Source organism: Triturus cristatus, chromosome 12 (genome assembly GCF_964204655.1).
Source record: "Triturus cristatus chromosome 12, aTriCri1.1, whole genome shotgun sequence".
Taxonomy (NCBI): domain Eukaryota; kingdom Metazoa; phylum Chordata; class Amphibia; order Caudata; family Salamandridae; genus Triturus; species Triturus cristatus.
In genome coordinates this window covers 496579682-496603285 of record NC_140595.1, presented here as the reverse complement: position 1 = coordinate 496603285, position 23604 = coordinate 496579682, and the positions used below count along the sequence as shown (strand labels likewise).

Genomic DNA, 23604 nt, shown 5'->3' with positions numbered 1-23604 from the left:
CAACACGTTGTCTTTTACTGAGCACTTATCCCAATGTGGTATTTCTATATACGAAAGAAAGCTGGGGGTAGGGGGTTCGTTATAATAAGATATATGCGGTTCCACATGTGCATGGGACCGCCTTCAATGGCGAGAAAGCCATTCAGACACAGGGCAGGGAATGGAACAGTGTCCGTAGTGCTTGCTTGTTTGGCACTTTATCCTACATAGTCATCATTTATTGACGCAGTGCTTTTATTGACTGATGTATTGTGTGTCGACCTGTTATTGAAAACTTTGAAAATAAACACATTAAAAAAAATGGTTTTGCTGCTCCCTGTGGGCGGGAACAATGTGGCTCCCGCTGCAGCTTCCAACAAAGAGGAAATGGGTACCCACACGTTACTGGCCAGGCCTCAGGGGTTGTGGTCCCCAAGGCCAATATTGGGTCAGGGAGGGGGGCTGCATGCTCCGCTCCATCAGAAAATGGCCGTGCCCCTGGATATGGGGTCCCAGTTGACAAAATCACCCGGGGGGGGGGGGGGCTCAATTCCCTCCTTCCACTCATAAATATATCTGGGCCCGGGCTATGGGTTCCCTGGGGCCAAACCTTGACCTGGGGAGTGGAGCTTCGTGTCCCTTCCCCATTTACAATAAGGCCGGGGCACAAGAGATAGGGTCCCTGGGGCGGGAATACGGCCCGTGTAGGGGCCACATACCCCCTTCCCTACGTAAATGGTGTAGGCCCTGGGGTATGAGGTCCCTGGGACTGAAATCAGTCCGGAGAGGGGTCTGCGTGCCTCTCTCCGAGCGTGGCTTAATTTCAGGGGGTTAGCCACAGACCAGGACCTGTTGCCTCCCCCCGTAGTAAAAACAAAGGTTACAGGTCATTATTGTTAGGAAATAGAATTTAAAAACCCTTTAATATTTACTAAAAAAAACAATGGTTACTGGGACGTTGCAGTTAGGTTCAGAATTTGAACACACAAAACCATACAAATTCACCAGTTATAGTTGCAGTTATCACAAGGAACTAAAACTCGTGCCCTAAGGTAACTATAACGTGCGCCCTCGCTATATGCACTGCTAATTAACATCACTCATGACATCTGATAACCTGAAAGCAACATTTGCTGTAAAATTCATGAGAAAACTGTGCATGGCGGGGGTACGAGTTATAGTTACCTTAGGGCACGAGTTATGGTTTCTTGAGATTTTAACTAGAACTGCTGAATTTCTATGTGTTTTTTTGTGTGTAAATTCTGAACCCAACTATAACATCCCTGTAACCGTATACATGAGATCCAGGAATATTTTGCTAGACTAAATCACAATGAGGTGGGACTATGCTTCTCACCTGTAACACCAGTGACCAGTCAATTCAATTCCTGGACCTCACAGTCCTCACAGTCCATATTGAAAACAATCAGATAAAAACAACAACCTACAGGAAACCAACCACTACAAACAGCATCCTACACAGAACCAGTTTCCATCCTTGTGCCCTGACGAAGGGATTTATAATCCCGAAATGCATCGGGCTGTTTGCTCACAAACAGATGAAGAATTCAATCATCATTCTATTATTGGGAATTTTTCATGAAAAATGTACACATCATTTAGGATTATTAATGTGCTGTACTTATATATAATTTAATGTGATGTTTATATGGAAATGTTATCATGGTTTTTGTATTGATATACTTTAACATCAATTTAAACGCTTAATTTCTACTCTTTTGGTTTATATTTCTGTTTATTCACGGTTGAACAGTGGTTTGTTTGTTACAAACAAGTGAACAGTGCGTGGTATGTTTTCCTGCTACATCACTTTTCCTGCTGAAAAGTATTCCATATAGGGAAGTTCCTAAGGATGCAGGGAAATTGTACTGACGACGATATATTCAAAGAAAGAGCCAAAGAAACATCAGAAATATTTAGACAGAGGATATCGGAAACTTGATATTGACAATGGTAAGAGAAAAATTGAAAATCTGACGCAACAGAAAACACTGACAAACAAAAAGAAAAGTGATGATAAGAACAAGAAAATAAGATTCATAATGATATACAACAAAGAGCACAATGAGATAAGGAAAACAATGAATAAATACTGGAATATAATAAAATAATATCTAGACATTGGAACAAACTTAAGTGACAATGTAGAGAATCTCCTTCAGAAAAGCACCATCTCTGAAAGAAAAATTAACTAAGAGCGACTTCACGAGAGGACAGAAAGAAACATGGCTTTCAAATGCGATAAATGCAAAGCATGCCAAATAGGGAAAAATATGAAACAACTGATGGACTTCTAAAAGAAACTATTCACAATAAAACACAAAATCACGTGTGAAACCACATATGTTGTATACATGATCACAAGTGACTGTGGAAAACAGTACATAGGAAGTACCATCTGTCCCTTGCGGAAAAGGATATTAGAACACATCAGGGCAGTAAGCAATGGCGACACCAACTATGCCATGACAAAACATTTTGAAACCCATGAGAATTACACTTGGAGGAATAGGAGATACTGTGGCATAGCACATGTACCGATGATAGAGGAGGAGATAGAACGTTACATCTGAGAAGACTGGAGTCCAAACTGATTATCAAATTCAGAACCAAACAACATAATGGCCTCGACGCGGAAGAAGACCTTCATGTACACTTGTAAAAAGACATATAGAGTACCAATCATAGAAATTATAAAACCAACCATCTCCCTGAAAACAGAAAACAAAAATGCAACCAAAGACAAACAAACAGATTCAGCTAGGGTACTGTAAACACCATTAAGACGGAAGAAACAGAATAAAAGAAATCAAGCCACTGAGGCAAGACTGGTTTCCAAAATACTACGATTACTGCGGAATACAACATCACTGAACTATCCAAATGATGGGTCAACAATTGATCAAGCAATTAATGAATTATCAAAAAGTTTCAGGGTGATCTGTAAAGCAGGGGCCGAGAAAAAGGCAAAACGCCAAATCCCCATGCATTCTCCATAGACTTCCTTAACAAGCATTGGCATAGCCAATAGGTCTCACTTTTGGGACCTTATAAGTATTTAGTTATGCAGCACAATATCCTCGGTGCAACAACATCAACTGTTGCATGAGTAAACACTTATAAGGTTCCAAAGGGGAGACCTATTGGCTATGCCAATACTGTTTTTTTCCCTTACTGATCCAGCAAGGACCAGTAACTAAAATGAAAAAAAATCTCCTGTGGCCAATTTTTTTCGTTTTAATACTTTACCCATGCTGTTCAGCATGGCAAAAAAAACGATTAGCAAAGCAAATAGGTCCCAAAGGCGAGACCTGTTGGCTTTGCCAATATTTGTTATTTAATGGCTCCCTGGCCTGTAATTCTATATTAATATGTTTGAATAATGATGCCCTCCGTTGCAGCAGCTTGTCAGTTTCCTGCTACCACACAAACTGCCGTCCTAAAGTGACATTAAAAACCAAAGGCAAAATAAAGACGCTGCTCCCTCTCAGACAGGCCTTAGATGTGCGCTGAGATTTGCTTTCTCCCATGGGTCAGAGATGTCCAAGTGTTTCCAAAAGCCATAGTTTCTCAGGGATAGGGGCGGGGAAACATAGAGCCGGCAGCGCTCCCAATCGGTTCTGTTTTGTTGCTCATAATACACCACTGTTTATTCGTTTATTTGGTGTGATTTACGTGGTAGATGCATAATAAATGTCTAGGCCCCTACTGTGCAGAGCTCAGAGCTGCGTTTGTTCATGTGCCTTTGACATGCCGAAGATTAGGTGTGTTTAGCGTAATCGGTGCATATGTTTTCTCATAACTGTTTGTTTTTATTTCAGCAAATCTATCTTATCGCGTTCTTAAGTGTGTCACTGTCTGTCAGCTAATTTACAGTTTACCTCATAATTGGAAACTTTATCCCATCAATGTCCGTTCACAAAAATGCTTGGTTACAGGAAGATACATACACAGCCTTTGACCCTTGATGACCTCACATTGTTAACATTTTTGTCTCATCCTTACCCCGGGAGGTGTGTAGGTTTAAATGACGTGCTTCCTTTCTCCAGCCGTGACAATAGTGCACAAATCTATTCTTTATCAGGCATGAACAGCTGTTTGTACTGTTCAGAGTAGCTACGCGGTTTAAAGAACAAGGCGGCACGCAAGCGACGAGCGGCGGCAAGCGAGCGCGGCAGGAAAGTGAACGTGCGATAATTATAAACACATGGTGATAAGAAACAGATGCCACTGCTGCGGGTAACCGACACCAATAGGCCATGGGCGGTTACATTTGTTGAGAAAGGTGGGACATGCACCCGCCTTTGACCAACTGCGTGCTGTCTTTGTTAAAAAGACGCATGGAAAAGCCAATAGCCTGTAACAATAACAAAAGCACACACACACAAGCGTGTGGTCAGCTTTCTGAAGCCCTTACATGAAGTCTTCGCCAGAACAGCGCATGCGCGCTGTTACAGGCTCGACCTAAAAAGGGCTACAGCAAAAAGTGCTGAACGGAATTACACCAAAGTTGGCAGGAATCTAGATCTTGGTACACAGATTGTGCGGTTTGTGAGGTGGTGCAAATCCAGTCGGTAGTTTTTTTAAAGAAATGAAGGTTAAAATAAATATAGATATCTGGACAGTTGGTATCCAGAAATGCTCTGATTGGCCAATTTAATTGGGTCTAGTCAATCTTGATTGGTCGGTTTCTACCTGAACAATATGTAATGGCAGCCATTACAAGGCTCGGGGACATGGTAAGTGAGCACAACCAAACTTCAAAAGGCATGTGGGGTTGGGACACACCCCCCCACCTTCCACACCCTTTATAGGCTGGCCACAAACTTGCCAACATGCTGCGACAGCAGTTACAAGACATGGGCCCCATTGAAATGCATTGTAGTGAATGGCCGGTTTTAAGGGTCACAAAAGGAGCATGTATAACAGGTGATAACAGATTTTAGTTACAATTTAAAACATTTGTTGGTAGTACCATACTAATTTTAGGAATTGTGGTGTGTTCCAAGATGATTTTACCATGGTATTTCATGAATCATGACTGATAGGAAACAGTTTTCTCATGATTTTCTCGTAGAGGATATGGAAGGTGCTCCAGAAGTTAAAATGAGAGCACATTTTCTGTAAGTTCACACTATCTTTTACAGCCATGTGAGAATAAAGTCTGACATTCCCAGAAGAACAAATACTTCCATCAAGAGCAGCCTGTCAGTTGATTCCCCTGTGTTCCTCTGAAGGCTCCCATCCCAGAGTGTTCTAAAGAACAAATAGAGTGCTAACAGTCTTACTTATGACAAAGTGTTGCACACCTGAAGCCATCTTGATTGAATCAAACTGGTAAAACGTTTAATTTAGAAAGGAATAAAATGAGGTGGTTCATTTTGTCATAAAAATTATGATTAGTGCAGTGGAAAGCAAAATTTTGACACATTTTAAATGCGTTCTCAAATATCTTCCTATTCTATTTCATTAAAACATTCGGACATGCAGACTGAAACATGAGCTTTCAACACCTGCCGCAGACTGCCAGTTAATTCCCTGGTGATCAGCAGCTTTACCACATCATTCTAATGAGTAACTACAGTGCTAACGTTCTGAAGTTATGCCGAAAGGTTGCCACATCTGACCGCCATATTGATGGAATTGAAGTGGAAAACTGAAACATTTTCTACTGAGAATACTTTAGTAAATGAGGAAATTAGGGAGCTTCAGAACAAAAAAAAGTCCCCCAAGATGGCCACCCGAGAAAAAGAGCCCAAATGCAGCATAAATATAGCCCGAATGTGGCTCAATGACAGAAGGGTGCAAGATGCTTATTTCATTTTATTTTTTGCAGTTTTATCTAGCACAACCATGGTCTGAAGGTACTGGAGTGCTTTACATGAGCCTCAGTTACATTACATAAGGACACATTTCATTTTTAGGTCTCGCCTAGCGTTGCACAGATTTTGTGGATGAGGGGTTTTCAGAAAGAGACTCGAAGCCCTGTCCCTCATTTCCATTGGCTTGCGTCAACGTTTATGCTAAACGGTGGCCTGCCATTGGAAATGAGGGGTTTTTGTTGACGCCCTTTCGCCTCCGATCCGGACTGGGTCGCCTGCTTTGCCGCTGTCGCAAAGCACTTTCTTATCTTTATGGGGCCATGTGTCTCTAATTAGAAACACATGGCCCAATAAAGACAAGAGATCGATGCTTGTTTTAAGAGCCTCAGCACGGTGGCCCATTCATGGACCCCACGCTTTATCGTTTATAAAAAGCAGCTGCTTACTCGCACGCGCCATTGTACCCCTCCACCCCCCAATCAATACCCTTTGTGTTGCTTGGCCACATTATTTTATTTATTTAATAATCCTCCCTCAATGGCAGACTGATCGCTCGCACTTAAAAATACAGAATGCATTTAGTTTACTCTGTTCCCTAGTACGTATGCAGCGAAAATAGAGCAAACCAGTTTGCTCTCCATTTTTACCAGAGTGCAAAATGTTTAAGTCAATACTGCGTGGAGTGTGTGCGTAATGTTTCCTCCTCCATGAAGGAGGACTCGGCAGCTGCGCATAACATAAGACTACCCCATATCCGCTTGCGCCAGTCAAAGGTCTTGGTGCTCATTAACCCAGTACACATAACAATGCCCTGGGCATCGCGATAAAGGTGGCAGTCATCTTCTCAAAAACAGGTCTGCATTCCAACCACAACCCTACAGCACCCCTCCGTCAATTCTGTATCTCCAGCGTCCAACCCGTCTACTTGAAATACATGTTTTGCATAACATGGATTGGTAAAACGTCATTATGTTATATATAGCTTCACAGAAGTCTCTATTGTAAATACCCAGATTGAAATGTTACTTTGTTTGAGTGACGTAACAACGGTGTGAAACCAAAGGGATTATCCACTGCTGTGTCGTCACATGGGGAAGCGCTCGCTCCTCCTTTGTTTATCCGGGTCACCCGGCTCTATAGAGACCCGGGCGTGGCTGGGGAATGGCAGGCAGATGCCGCTGCAACGAGCCGAGGGGCAGGAGAATCGCAGGCAGTGGGGTGTGCCTGCTTCAGTCACCTACTCCCCTAACAGAAACAGTTCCCATATTTGTTGCCTTGCTCCCAGATTTGAGGACCCCACCCCGATGGCATGCATCATAGTCCCCATACTTTTTATGCAAGTCAACTCTGCAGTTTGGGTTTTTAAAACATAAATAAAAGGCATTGTCATTTACAATGCCAGTAGCTTAAACTCGTGTAAATGCAAGACCTATTGCATTGCAAATGCTTGTTGTTTTAGGCATAGGGAGATTAAGTGATTTGCCCAGAATCTCAGGATGTTGAGCTGACGCCGAAACTCGCACCTGGTTTTCCAGTTTCAAAGTCAGCAGTTCTGGCAGCAACGCCACATCCTCTCCTATAAGTACAACAAATAATCAAGTGATCAACTTGATTAAAAAAACATAAATATGGCAAATAACTTAAGAGCTTTGTTGCTATTTGAGAACTCAGATAATGTGTCCTTATGTTTTTAGAGCACTAACCATAATTTCTAAGGGACAAAGATCCCCTCATTTTTAATAATTTCTAAAGGAAGTGTTTTAGGTATTACAGTTTTGTTGACATCAAGATGACTTCAGGCTTGCACACTTTTGTAATAAATATACAATGCTAGAAATCTAGTTGTTCATTAGAACACTGTGGGGAGGCAGAGGTCAGGGTTACGTACTCGGACAACTGAGGGATGGGAGGAGTGGGCTGAGGCAGCTAGTTGGCCACGCTGGGCAGGCAGAGGGAGGAGCAGTGACCGCACAACAGATCATGGAGGGAAGAGGAAGGGGGGACAGGGGTAACAAACCAACCATGCAGGACAGGCAAGAAAGGCTGTGGCAATACAACAGACTGTTGAGGGCAGAAGGGAGAGGCAGCGGCAGTACAACCACACATTCCAACAGATCCGAATCAGGTAGGAGATTATTTTAAGTCCAAAAGAGTCTTATTTTAGAAGTCTCCCGTCTAAAAACTTCCCTTTCTCAATGTTAGTCAATGGGGAAAATAAATTCTACAGATTTTTTTTCAAAATCTCCCGCTTAAGAAGTTCCGAATATTGGCATGTACGGTACATTGGACCACTGAGGGCAGGAGAAATGGAACAGGGAAATGGACTCTGACAATTGAGGGCTGGAGGGAGGTGGGCTGGGGCAACAAACTAACCTTAAAAGGTGGGCGTCATGGTTTGCAGCAGCCCAGTACACCACAAAGAGCAAGCAGGAGGATACAGCAGCACAAAGGACCATGAAATGCAATCGGGAGGAGGCATGGCCATGCACATGGGCAATAGAGAGCAGAGGGGAAAGAGGCAACAGCAGCAAGCTGACCATACCAGGCTGACAGAAGGGGCAGATGCAGCACAACGGACCATGGAGGGCAATAGCCATGGGCGGGTCCTCCAGTAGGGCGGAGGAGCGTCGCTCCACTGCTTTCTCGCAGTGCGAGAAAGCCAAAACATAAAATGGTTTTGACCATTTTATGTTTGCTTTGCGCACTCCAGGCGGGCCACCTCATAAGCCCCTGACTGGGTGGCGTCCCGACCAATCCCAACGCTGCTTGCAGCATTGTGGTCAGCTTAGGGGAGGGAGCCTGGCTGCCTGCTTCCTGTCGGAGGCAGGAGCTGAGAAACCGAGGGACTCGGCGGAAAGTTAAGTTTAATTTTATATATTCATTTTTTTTTAAACATTTCCTCGCAATCCCCCCCCACCCCCACGACACCCCCATGAATCCCCCCCTCCCGTGAGCAATGCCGGCCGTTACTGGCAATAGTGATGGGGCAGAGGTATGCCAACGGACCATGGAAGGCAGGAGGGAGGGGGTAGGGGACCGCATATGTCAAATGAAGGGCAGGAAAGGAGCAGAAAGCAGACCTTGAAGGGCAGGGGGGATGGGCACTGGAAGCACAACACACCATGGAGGGCAACAGGGAGACTATAATGGCATACACACAGACAACTGAGAGAAGGTGGGATTGGGTCAGGGGCAGAAATTTGACCAGAAAAGGCAGGAAGGAGGGGCAGTGTCCGCACAAGACCATGCATGGCAAGCAGGAGGGTTATTGGCAGCACAACAACCATGGTGGGCAAGAGAAAGGAGGCAGGGCCATGCACAAAGAACCATGGAGGGCGGAAGGGAGAGGTAGGGGCTGAACACAGACAAGAGAGGGCAGGGAAAGGAGGCACAGGCTTCACAGTAGACCAAGCAGGGCGGGCAGGAGGGGCAGTTTCAGCACAACAGAGCATGGGACGGCAGAAGGGAGTGGCAGTAAAATGGACTATGGAGGACAGGAGGGGGATAGAGGCTTGGAACTCAAACAATGGAAGGCAAGGAGGAGGAAACAGGACAGGCGGAAGCCACATGACTATGCTGGGAAGGCGGTAGAGCCCGTGGCAGCTCAACAGAACATTCAGAGTAGATAGGATGGGGAGTAACAGGTCCATGGAACATAGAAGGTAAAAGGAAGGGAGCGAGGGCATGCACACAGACATTGGAGGGTAGGGGCAGCAAGTTTAACAGGAGGGCAATGATAGAGGCATAGACTCCGGCAATGGAGGGCAGGAGGAGAAGGCAGAAACCTCAAGCTACCTGGAGGGCAGTGGCAGCACATTGGACCATGCAGTGCAGGAGGGAGGGGGTTAGGTGCATAGACTTTGACAGAAGAGGGCAGGGACAAGTTGGGTAGGGGCATCAGGCTAACTGTGCAAGGCAGGCTGAAAGGGCAGTGACGGAACAATGTCCACACAAGGCTAGAAAAGGGGGCAGGGGTATGACTTGGACAATGGACAGCAAGGAAGGGGGGGAGGGCAGGCCAGCACACTTGGATGGGAGCAGCACAACAGACATTATCAGGTCAGACCCTGTGTCCAGCCCCCCCTCAGTAGTGCATTACAATGGACATCTTACTTTAAAAAATGTTTTAAACCTAGAAATTCACTGGAAAAAACAAAGGCTGTAGTGATGTTATAGTTGGGAATTAGAAGAATATGTAACTTTACACTAAAATAAGCCTTAGAAATTCACTGAAAATACAAAGATTAAAGGGATGTTATGGTTAGGGGAAAATGTAATGTTGAACATACCATTTGAAACTAACAAAACCACTGAAATTCACCAGCTATTATCTCAAGCAACTATAACGTGAACCCTAAAGTAACTAAAACTTGTGCCCCTCGCCATGCACTGCTTTTACACCCTTGCATATTAAATAAATCACTCATGATATATTCATTGACTACAGTTATAACATCCCTAATTACTTCTGAAATTCCATCATTGCTAATTATACTTAGCATGGTGAGGGAACGAGTTAGTTACTTTAGGGTACAAGTTCTAGTTACTGCAGCAAAACTCACAATGTCAGACTTAGAAAAGGTGCCAATGAGTGACACCGCAGAAGACTGATTCTGGCCAAGAAACAATCTCCACACTAGACTCATGTCGGAGAATGGGGCTGCCCCATGTCACCCCAAGAATGGCAGATGACCTTGGCTGATGCGCTTGGTTTCCCTCATTGGTGGGGGTGAGGATGAGGGTAGTTATGATGACCACACTATAAATACTGACACAGCCAGATGGTAAGTGGTACTGCCAGGGCTTCCCCACCTCCTGGGACTAACTCCGCCCATTTGTGTAAGTGGACACTGTTGCCTACTGGACTGTTGTTTTCCTATGTAATGTTTGGATGGGGAGGACCCTTCCTTTCTGTTCTGTGGATGGGGAGTAGGGATTCATGGTTCAGGGGTTTCGAAGTTTTCAATGTCTCACATCTACAGTGCACCTACTGGGATATGGTTGCCATGACAGGCAGAATCGTGGGCACACAGAGGGAAAGTATTGCATAAGGGGACAGGGCGGGCACACACTGCCTGCAGGGTCATCTAGTTAGAGGTTTCAAAGATTAAATTTGGTCACCGGTACCACGATAACCAGTGAGGCCACCTTTGTGGTCACATGGTACCAGTACCTCAGAACCACCCAAAAACAATTTAAATTAGAAAGGTCTGATCATAGACCAGACCTTGTAGCCAACCACAATTTTGCTGGCCATGTGCAGTGGAGGTTGAGAGCTTGTAGTGGGTTTGGTGCAAGGCCAATCCATCACTGTGCACGACCAAAGGCTATGCGCAGCAGGAGAGTGGGAGCATGCAGGGTTGGGCATTTGTCGGGAAACTGGTACAGGTCCTGGCTGGAGGACCATGCTGCGCAAGGCCAAAGGCTGTGCGCGCAGCAGGGTTTGGCTCTCCTGTGCGCTGTAAGGCCCTGTGGCCAACGTTTGCTATGCATAGTCAAATGTCATGCGGGACAAGGGTTACCTGCTCAGAGGGAGAGAAGGGGATGTGGGCAAACGTTGCCTGTAGGATTGCAGAGTATGCTCAACTTTAAATATGATTTGTTTTTATAAAAACACAAACATTCACAGAAAAAAAACTATGTTTAAAGCGAAGTTAAAGTTAGGTAAGGAAATGAGGACGAGTTAAAAATATTTCATTAAAAATATCTACTCAGATTCCTATCTATCTATCTCTCTATCTATCTATCTATCTATCTATATATATCGATGGAATTTAATCATCAGTGCAGCTATATTGTCTGAACCCAGGAAGCCACAATGAAAACACTGATCTACTTTTAAAAGTAGAGAGGAAATAAACATCGAAAAAATAGTCCAGCAATATTCTCTTGTTCTACTTAAACCTAAATAATGCCACTGAGGATGTCAAGAAGAACGTGGCAGTTACTAATAAAATACAATTGACTTTAGCATTAACAAACACATTATTAGACTGATAATTACTTTAGCCTACTTCTAGCTTATTGAAGGAGGATCCCTTTTGTTTGAGTGAAGTGGAAGTGACTGAAGGACTTTACCCTTGAGTGGCTCTCTGTGAGCAATTAAATACACCCTTACTGCAGGGAATGGTAGCCGTGCATAGTAATCAAGATGGGAAAGCTTGGAAGGCACAACAAGCACAAAAACGAACAAGTCTTGCCTCTGGGACCTACTGGCTTTTAGCCATGCTGTGCCGCCTTCTCAATGCTGGGCAGCAAAGCTAAAGAAAATCAACAAAAAATCAACAACAAAATGGCACTACGACGCAGCGGGTGGATCATTTCGTGGGTGAGTACGCCTGCAAAATAACACAAGCGTTTTTCATTTACAGAGTTGGATTAGCAAATTAAAAAAAAAAAAAAAAAAAAAAAAAACAGTACAGATTAAGTATTGCGCTGGAGTGGGGGTGGCAACACAGTGGGTGAAGGGGGGGGGGGGAAGTATCCCGACGGGCGATGGTGAGGAATACAACTGGAAAGGCGCTGGTGCTGGGAAGCAACATGGAAAGGGGGGGGGAATGGGTTAGAGAGAGCAATGTGGAGCAGGCATCGAAGAAGCACGCAAGCAAGAAAGCAACAAGGGAGAAAAGTATCTGAGGGAGAGCTCAACATGACAGGGGCGAGGAGAAGAACACCCTTAGAAAAGAGCAACATGGAGTGCGAGAGGTGTATTACAAGAGGAAGAGAGCTGGAAAAGATATGGAGTGCTTAAACCAAAAGGAAAAAGTAGTGCATGAAATGCAAACAGTGGAAGGACACAAGTAATGCATCCATTCTGCAGGGGTGGAAGAAACAGAAGATGAAAGAGCCCACAAAATCTAAAAAATATAAACCAACCAAATAAGAGTTGCAAAAAAGCCTTCCATTGGTAACCAATGGATGGTGCTTAGCCCACTGTAAGCTGATAATAGGTCTTTTTGCCAACAGACAGATTGCGCTGTTTGGTAGGTGAGAACTAAAAATAGTACACCAACTGAAGCTCAACACAATTCAATTTTGATATCTGTAGCAGAATACAATGCCTTGGTGACAATAAACATCTTCTATTGTGAACAGAGAAGAAAATCTCCCTTAACGTCTTTCAAACACATCCATTTCCAAATGTGATATTAATATAGGTTTTTTTCTGCATAGGTGTATGACCCCACACCAAGACTGCAGAATGAAACTGAGTAATGATGGTAAAAGTTAAGCCTCAAACAAAATTAAAGGGCATCACCGACTCGGAATCATTCAGGGCTTACCAAATATAATAATCTATTGTACCTGGCACAAAAAAAAAACGAGTAAGGAAAAGGGTAAGGTAAGCTGGAGATACATAAAACAAGAAACACATAAAACCAAAGCTGTGCTTCAGAAGGGTATGCAAGCAGCCTCACTCTTATTTTCAGGCGTTTCAGTGTTTCCACAAGTTAAGATACAAAGAGCAGGGTGAAAGGATCTGATAATTGAATAATGAGCTCGAGGTATCCATAAACCAGATTCTGGGAGATAAATCATTTATAATGCACTAGTCTATATCTCTTATTTTGAATCTCAGTAGATGTAAATGTTTGAAATAATTGAGAATTAACAAATATATGAAATACAAGATGACTGGTATACCTTCACAAAAAGGTATTGTCTCCTATCAGGTCAATCTCTTATTAAAACATATTTGACTCACCACCAGCTCGACTCCAAACCATATTCCCATCAGCGATCTATCCTGCAACAAAGGTCCTTTGTAGCGCACAATTCCAGGAAACTGTTCATCCCCTGTCCTAAGTTGCACCCTCACCGGCGCTCCCACTTCTATTTGAAGACCTCTGCTTAATCTTGATTTGTTTTTAAATAAACTGTATCGTTCTTCACAGTTTGTAACAGCCAAAAGCAACTCTGCTAATTTTTCACCGACTTCAACAACTTCCTTCTCATCGACAAACAGAAGGGCATGAGGCTGTTCCAACAGTTTTATTCCAATTTGCATTTTCTTGCTTTTAGATGACGGGATACTTCTAGCATGTCCCACGCAAGGTCTATCTTGTACAAGCTGTCCAACGCTGCCCTTAGGGACTTTGACAAGTTTTTGAGTTTGTTTGTCTATGACGCTGCATTCTTGAATCAGGACGTAGAAAACACGCTCTTCCCAGAGGGCTTGACTAGATTTTTCTTGACTCCATAAGCCTGCGTTCATTGTGGTAACAAAAGACGAAGAGGACTTCACGAAATCAGTATGATGAAACGGCGTCCTAGAAAGCATCTCCCAAAAAACCAGACAGGGTTCTCTGAAGATATTGTCTCCATGTTGTCAAGTAAGAAATTCAGGAACCTAAAACACACAAGAGTTAGAAACATGAGGTATAAATGAACTGGTAAAATAGAAGATAACACTTCATTCACATATTCCGTGGTCTCCAATCATGCATACAAAAAAACGTTTTATTTTATTTGAAACCATTCTTTTTTTAATTTTCGAGTTGAACCTGTGATGGCAGCGCCTGGAACTTCCACTCAACATATACAAATAGGGGAAGACAAATGGACAAGTTTCAAAACCCCATGCAAAACTAAAACTTGCTTGCACCTTATCAAAATTCACAACTACTGAAAAGTTTACTGGTTTTATAACATTCCATCCATCCATTTCAATATGTGTATTAACCTAACTGCTCAATAGCACTACATTCTAATCTTTAATTTCAAACATACATTTACCTTTCATGCCTCGTACACACATCGCCAAAAACTCAACTCACATACAGACACCTGCTCAAGCTTATCACACATATCTACCCCCTTTTATATGCAAAAACAAATTCACACACTAACTTTTCCACAAACTAAAAACAAAGCAAATGAAAAAAGCAGACAGCTTATCTAACAAAGAAACTATTAAATCTACTTGGAATCGCCTGTCAACCTTCTCATGACTTGCTGAACATTTCTGACATGTGGTAGATATTCTCCAATATTCAAACAATTCCCCACACTGTGACTATGTACACTTCGACCAGCAACTCTTCTTCCAGACTTGACTTGTCTCAACTCTACTGAATACTTACACTTCAATCTAAAACACGTATGAACTCATCTCACACCATCTCTATTTTATGTCCAAGTCCAAAACCTTCAGACAGATCAACAACAAACCAAGATTTTATATTACTTGTCTTCCAGCACAATAAAGCACTTCTAAAACCTACCTTGGTACCTAGCATTTATTTTCTTTGCTATCATACCTTGACAATCTTACTCATGTTAATGGTCGACTCGTACATTGTGCGCTTTGGTCTTGACCCCTTCTGTAATCCATATAAACCTTCTTGTCCCAACACTTCTTTACCTTTACTTTAGTCTCATCATGCTCAGCCTTTAGTCTTTTACTACACTTCAACCACAATGGAACTAACTTAGAACCTTACTTTTGCCCACTCAACAACCAAACATTACACCATTGCCGCTGAACGTGGTGTAGATCTAAAAGACCACAAAACAGCTTGAAAAGCTTTCCTCCAACAAATGCATTGCTCACTAGCCAACTGAATAGATTTCTTATCTCCTTGATTGAACCTTTCCACTCATGATGGTATACTGTTGCCATTAAATGCTAGAAGCCACACCCATTAAAATACATTCCTTTGCCCTCTTCACTGAGTGCCATAATATGATATTTACTCCTCAGGTAACCTCTCTCTACAAAATGTATCCTCCAAAAATATAATTACAGAATACGATGTGACATTTCTAATCAAACGCACCACCAGCTATTTTGAAAAATAGCTATGTAGAAGAGAATGCTTCACTCCTGGCTAACACTGCAAACGGGCCTAAAACATCAACTACAATTTTCCTTCTCAATCCAAAAAGAGCAATTAGCTTGTCTTCTTGCACAAATACTATATCCTCTAACTCTAATTCTGTGCATGTTTGAGAAAGCTCCAACTTCTCCAACTAATGTCTGTTTGTCTGGCCACCCGACCTGAATTAATTTCACAAAAGCATCCATTACAGCATCACCCTTTATCTCCAAATCACATAATCCATTTCTCATCACTCACGGCGTAAATCATCTCTTTATTGTACACAACTTCACACGTTTTCTACTCTCCCACCCCCTTGCCTGCTGCCATGAATGGAAACAAATATATGCAATCAACATGTAGATTACATTTTCCTGGAACATACTCATGTTTGAATTCTTATGATTGATATTTAGTAGTTAACCTTTCTAAGCTAGCTTTAAGGACCCTTCCACCACCTGTAGCTAACATGCTAACCCATGGCTTAAGGTCAGTATGCTAAACAAGGATCATCCCCAATAGAAACATTCTGTAAAGCTCAAGGGCCAAGTACACACAAGGAGCTCCCTCTCAATAACAGAGTAACTGTGTAACTTGAGCGTTATGAGACTACTCATTTTTAGTCTGTTCTAATACTGGCAGTTCCATTCCACAACTGTTAGTATCAGGGGTAACAAACTGCTTGCCAGCTTGGAAAGGTTTTAAACAAGGTGCATGCACAATTTCTTGTTTCAGTGCTCCAAACACCTCCCTTTCATTTTCTCCCCGCTCCAATTTGGCATTTTCAATTAGAAGTGTTTTTAATGGTTCAGCCTTATTGTTCCACCCCTAAACAACATCTACTTAATACTCCATCACACCCAGAGAAGAACCCATTTTTTTTTATATATATCAGCTTCTGCTACATGCATTTTTTAAAAAACTTTTAGTTAAATCCCTCCCTTGATATATTAAGTCCAAGGTATTAAAACCTGCCCATGTCCAGTCTTAGTGTCAAATCTCTCTCTTCCAGAAGCTGTAAGCTCTTTTTCAAATTACAACTCTTTTCCTGTTGAGTTCTACCATAGACTAGAATGCCACCTTGGAAGTGGGGAATAAAATAACTAACTAAAAGAGCAAAGGTAATAACCATTGTCTAAAAGCATGTGACTGAGGTATTTAACTCCAGCAACAGCTTCAGCACTAATCACTGTAAGCACAATCTTGAATAAACCCAATAATAGTATGCACCAATAAGAATCTTATTTTGTCATTTCTGAGGTCCTGTTTACTGTAGAAAAGATAATAAATCATGAAGGAGACAAGTAATGGCCACCTAAATTCCGCTCACCCCAAAGAAGTAAAGTTCATCTGTCAAATAATTTCCTAAATCCCACCCTAGGTTTCCTGCCCATCTTGACACCCTTCGTACTAATTAGCCCTCAGCAAATTAAACCATTGAGCCCGTTCCAAATAAAAAAACCCTGCCAATAATAGACATACAGGTCAGTGGTAACACAGGGGCACAAAAGAGCTAAATAAACAGCTCAGACAGGGTGGCTATACTTACTGCTATTGGTTTCAATGTAAAACAGGTAAGAACCTACAGGAACTGCGTATATATAAAATATATATATTTTTTTTACTGATCATCCCAACTTACTTGTGTTTTATCTTTTGCTTACGGTAAACACATGAAAAAAACTCACTGGGAGACCGACCACTGCAGATTATGGCAGTTAGTTTTAAAATACATCTATATATGCTGACTTTTTTCAGGCCATTTGTATAAATGCTCCCATCATAGCATCAAGGACTCTACTGATTTTTATGGAGGATATTTAAAGGCAGATGGAAACCTGACTTCTTGATAGTCACATTGGATGTCACTCTACCTTAAGCTAGTATCTGTCTCACAGATGGCTTAAGGGCCTGTAAACACTTTCTTCAATCCAGAGCATTAAGATTATATAAGTACACAAACCCGCTTATGGAGAGGGTAGAGTCGTGCATGGAGTAAAATAACCTCCTCTTCAGTAATCTACTGTATTGTCAACTCAGGGGAACTGAGATGGGCAACTGATTCGTACACAAGGCAGCAGCTCTAGCTGCTAGGCCACATATCCTCCCAGGCATCACATTATATTATATATTTATATTACCCAGTGGCAGTCACCAATGGGTAGTTATTATTAGGACCAGGTTTCCATAGTAAATAGATTTTTCGGTTTGCTGATTCGGCATAGTTTGACAAATCTTCACAAAACGTTCCCCCCAAAAATAATAATCTTATCCATTTCACCTCCTTCCTGGAAAGATTTGGGGTGATCCAACAAGCTGGACAGAGAAAAAAAAAAGGGGGGGCAAATTTTGAAGGAAAGGTAAACAGCGATACAGAAAAAACAGATGAACGCAATTACATCAAATTATGCAGAGAGGTAGATCTTTAACCAGAAAGTATGCTTTTCTGTGATTTGGTGTAAATCCGTTCATTAGCTTTTTAAGAAATTAAGGTTCAAAATGTATGTAGATTTCAGGCAGCGTAGGATCAGTGGAGTTGACAGAAAAGATTAAATCTGATTGGCTACTGTCAACATCGACAAAGATGACCGAACTGCATAGTGTTAGCATCAATTATATAATTTCAGTTGTCATCAGTGGTGTTATCAATCTTGACATAGAACATGTCATGAGTGTTGTAATATGTGGTCATAGGCAGTGCATGACGAGGGCACGAGTTATATTTACTTGAGATAACTAATTGATTAATTTCAGTGTTTTGTTAGTTTACAATGTTTAGTTTTAACTGATATTTTCACCTAACTATAATGAGCCTTGAACCTTTATTTTTTCAGTTATTATATATAATTGATAAGATATAGGATGTGTTCAGGTTGGCGTCACATTGATAGAGTTTGCAAACACATTATAGTCGCCCTCAGTCACAAATGAATATTGGAAAGCTACCGATTGTATGGTGACACAAGGTTTCAAGTTTTGGCTGTCCACTGAGAAATAACTCACTTTCCCACATCCACTCCCAGTCAGCAGAGTTCATGAGCAGATGGGGAGGAAGTAAGTTCTAAGAACTGATACAGAAGAGGGCCGAGTGGCGGTGCCCAATAACACAATAATTAAAATTGAAAACATTTTGGTTTTGAACGTTTGAGATCATAAATTGAACATTGCTAAGAACTGTGTTCTACAGCGTGTATCAATAGCTTTCGTTCTCGCCTGCTCTCTGCAGTCTATTGCTCTGCTAAAGACTAGTGCCCTTTTCCACCCCGCATCTTTCTGAAATCCTCCACCTGCCTCTCTTACGTCATCTTCCCTCTTCAGCACCATCTTTTCACTCTCTACTCCTGCATGTACTTCCCCTACATCTCCTCCACTTCACCAGTCCCTATATACACAACCCACCAACTCGCCTGAAAGCATTGCATTTTCCTTTCCTTTGGTGCTGTCAATATTTCTAGAGCTCGGACTTTCATGCATTTTACTCAGATAGTCAGATATGTGACCATTCCTCTATGCGCTCTACCCAGAGGCCAAGGATTGGAAGTGCATGTAGTCGGAATACGTTTCCGACTAACTGGCAGGAACTGTGTTGCACTGCCTTCAGTCTCAAATGCAGAGCTAGCGATCGTTCCGAGTCATAAACAGTCACCCACAATCTGACCTCGCCCTGGCACCTGGAGGGAGTTTAGCTCACAGAATGCACCATAAAAGGGTTGTATGCCTCATGAAACAAAAGTACAGAAGAAGGGAATGCAAGATGAAGTATAGCATTTGGAATACGAACAGCGGCTTCACTAATAAGAAATTGCTCTGTGTTTGGCCTGTTAAGTCAAAGACGTTAATATGGGTCCGACAGGGACCTGTTTCAAAGTCAGTCTTTTCCTGCCCATAATATGCTGTACCACAGCTTTTTGGAATAGCTGGACAGCTATATTTTTTTTTATCGTCTGAGGCCAGTTCATAGGCAAAGTGCAATACAGTTAGGTTAAGTACTTAAGGGCTCATTACGATGGTGGGCGGACCCGAGTCCACCCACCATCGTTGCGGTGGTTGGGACCGCCCGCCAGTCATGCGGCGGTCCCATCACTGGAATTACGATGCGCCCACCAGGATGACGGGCACATCCTGGGGATTAGACATTGCGGACGGTGCTGTTGGCTTCAGCACAATTTGCAATGTCAACATGCCATGTAGTGCATTTCCCTGCACTACGTGGCAGGCATCACTCTGTGCCTGCCACTTAGGGCTGGTAAATGTTGGGGGTACCTTGGGTACCCCCCCCAGTGCCACTCCCCTAACTCAGAGGGGGCCCACAACGGGCCCCCGAATCCAGCCTTCGCCAGCCTTTCCATGGTGGTTCCACCGACATGGAAAGGCTTGCTGACGCCAACATTGTAATCTGACGGGCGGACCGCCACCATTTCCCCGGTCCTATCAGCTCTGCCAGGCAATCTTAATGATTGCCTGTGGCGGAAGCGTGGCGAGCGGTCTGTGCGCCTGCCACGCTTGCGGAACGATTCCCCCCACCATCCTAATGTGGCGGGGGCAAATAGGCAATCAGATGGCGGAGGGCCCACCACCACAGAGCTGGCGGTGGCAGGCCTTCGACCAACCTAATGAGCCCCATAGTTCTGGTTACCAGACCTGCAGTTCTGGCAACATTTTTAAGATTTTTCAAGGGCAGATTCGTTTTTAGAACAGCAATATATGATGTATTGAGTATACCCAATAAAACTAGGGAGTGAAAGAAAAACAGAGACGACTACAGAGACATGAAAGAATAGCGTTTAGTCACATGAATTTGTTTATCAACTAGCATAAGTCTTAGTAGGTATTTATAGGTATTTTAAGGTCGAGGAAGGGGGATGTTACAAATACGTACCATAAGAGCCACTCAAACGACAGGGGTACCACCGAAATGGATCTGTGAAAAGTACATTTTGTTTTGGAACATGGGTTGCAGCTAGATGTTTACTTTTGGATTGAAGTTTAAGACCATCCAGAACTTGAGAACTTTGGAGGAGTGATATGGGAGAGCTGAGATGTAAGTGTTTATAGGTAACGCAAGCAAATCTCATTTTGCATCACACATCAGCAGAGAGTAATTTGAGAAAAGCAAGAGCAGGGGTGATAATTATTTTTTGCGTAGGCCAGGGATCTCTCGTCAGCATACAGGACAGGTATCAGTGGAGCTCGTCTGCTATTGTTGTGACCAATGAGGACGGGTGAGCTATAAGGATAGAAAAAATGACCAGAGCTTCTATTGCTAATTTTAAACTGTAAGCAAAGAGGTCAAGTTTTCGGTCTTTTCGTTTTTGGAGCTGAAATCTTTCTGATTTAGCTATGGCTGGAATATGTTCAAGAAGGATATTTTCTTCCACGAGGAAATAAGGGATTTCAGAGATATCTATCACATTATATGTGAAACCAGCCTCAGGTTTATACTGGGAAATATAAATCGCACCAGTCATCACAAATGACCTTAAATCATTTCCAAGTAGGAAAGACCAGAAAACCCAACGTTCCACCCAAATCACTCATGAAGTAGAGCACCGCCATACGTGACTTTGCTTGACACATACAAAAAATGCTATCTAATACAAATAGGCTGAAACTAATACACAGTTGTTTCCATCCCACCTGCAAGAGACCTAGCCTGGTAGTTTGGGCTACACTGTTCCTACTAGAGCATGACCAAGTCTAATTTGGTTTATGATAATTGGGGTTCCTGGGGCGTCTCAAGGTTGCTTTTTTCTTTTTATTTCAATATTTCTCACGGATATTAGCATCCTTCAAATTAAGTTTTTCTATATGTTTATTCTCGAAATCCCCCAAAAAACAAAACACACCTTGGATACTTTCGAATTGTTTTCAAATTATTTGTCAACAGCTGCGTCCAACATCAATTCTGGCATTCTGACAAACCTTTTGAAACAAATCTGAAAGTGTCAGAGGCTGACTTTGCTGGATTTCGAATTCCATTTGAAAGATGCATGTAACTGAGTTTCGTGCGCTTTTTTTTTTTTTAAACAACCTTGCAAAGAACTCAGATTTCTGGACTGTCTTGTGCGGCAGTTTGGACAATCACTCTTTTATTTTACTAGCGAACATATGTTATGACCTGCGACGAACCCCCACCACCACCTCCTTTCCTTCCCTTTCATCTTATATATGCCTTGGCACTGCAATCTAGGTTTCACACAATTCATGTTACAACTGCCTCAGGGATTTTGCAATTTTTAACAATATTTGCAAACACGTTAATAATGCATTTTAGGTGAACAAACATTGTATTGTGAAGTGATGCAGTGAATTTGGATTAAGGGCTCATACATTTCCTGGGGGGAAAAAAACGGTTTTATATTATTATTGACATTTGATAAACATTTATATAAACCTTGGATGATTAATAAGGATGTCCTTGTGAAAGCGCCTCATGTTTTGTCGAGATAAGCCACCAGTCACAGCAAAGGAGCTCTCGAACACAGCTCAGAATCTCTGGGAGATGGAAGATTTTTAGATCTAGACTCTCGTCTCTATTTCTGGCAAGGAACAATCGCGAAATGGCTGTGGCTCTGAAATTACAGAAAACCGTGGGGTAGCCTTTAGAAAGTAACAAACTAAATGAAGTCTATGGGGGGCTGCAGGACGTAGTGAATGTACGGACTGCATGGGCCTTTTTCTTGTATCGTTTTTCTTGAATCTACACTACTAGTGCCCCATTTTATTATTATAAAATCACTACCGAACAAAAGGCTTTGACTCCTTCTGGAAATGTTTCTCTGGGCTGTAATTACACCCCCCCCCCCTCCCAGATGTCCTTCATTTTAAGGGCTCATTTAACAATGAAGCACCCACGCAGGACTGCTCCTTTTCAACTTCTCACAAGCATAAACTACTGTTAGAAATGGTGAGTCATGTAAGAAAATGACTCGCCTACGCAAAATTGATTTTGCATAACGGGTAGATTTTACTTCTGTTTCTCTGCGTGATGGCTGGCCAGGATGTATGAGTAATTATCATACTGAGCTACAATACGAGCTGCGGATTTGGAACATTACATGCATACTCAACGAGTGACAATGTAACAGGTACTTTACACGAACTTCTTAGAGCTGGTTCACACAGTTAGAACCGACTTTTCAAAGGTACAGAAAATCAGAGATATCATCAAAAGCTTCCTGTGCATACAATTCAGAAACGGGCTCCTGGTTTCTATAGGCTGGGGCAGAAATTACAGTTTGTTAGCAAGTTGCCACATGTGCTTATTAGCCCTTATTAGGAGTGGTCAGTGAAATGGGCTGGTATAAGCTTTTACTGAACACCCACAACACTATAATCCGTTTTTATTTTTTTATAAAACGCATCCTTCTTCAATCCATTTTCTTCAGGGAGCGTGCTAGGGCCAATGTATCCACATTCAGGAATACATCATACACTGTGCTAACAAGAGTTTTATACATTTGTCGTGTGCTATCTTGGAAATTATGAAACATGGAAAGAGTGTTTACTATTTATTTTCGGTACATCAATTTAAGTTTATTGTTTAGTTAATTAAAACCATAACAATGTTACTAATACAAAAGCATTAAAAGAAGACAGTAAAACCACCCAGGGTATCATAAAACAGTACTTCAATGGTGATAAAAACATTGGTGGATTAAAAAGAAAACATTGATCCTAACTCATAACTAGATGAGAAGGATAAAAGTAGGTATACAGTCAGTTACTCCTATCTTGATATAGTAAAAATGTGTATACCACCCAGTGGATTTTAGGACAATTATACTGTAATAATACTAACCCAGGTAGATCATAACGAATAGTTCTATGAAATGATGGGTGACGTAATAAAAAGGATAGAATCCACAGTTTAAATGCCATTAATTCGTCATCTCAACATCATAACGAATAGTTCTATGAAAGGACGTGTGATGTCATGAAAAAAGATAGAATCCCAGTTT

At 42.3% G+C, this 23604-nt stretch overlaps 1 protein-coding gene across 12 annotated transcripts in view; it reads right to left on the bottom strand.

Moving 5' to 3' along the window:
• CYLD (CYLD lysine 63 deubiquitinase) overlaps positions 1 to 23604 on the bottom strand; it is a 434005-nt gene that overhangs the window by 315530 nt on the left and 94871 nt on the right. For all 12 annotated transcript variants that reach the window (XM_085638705.1, XM_085638699.1, XM_085638698.1 and 9 more), the window contains one exon: positions 13528 to 14172. In XM_085638705.1, coding sequence (XP_085494831.1) covers positions 13528 to 14103 — 576 coding nt within the window. In that variant the 5' untranslated portion in view covers positions 14104 to 14172. The remainder of the gene's footprint in view (positions 1 to 13527; positions 14173 to 23604) is intronic.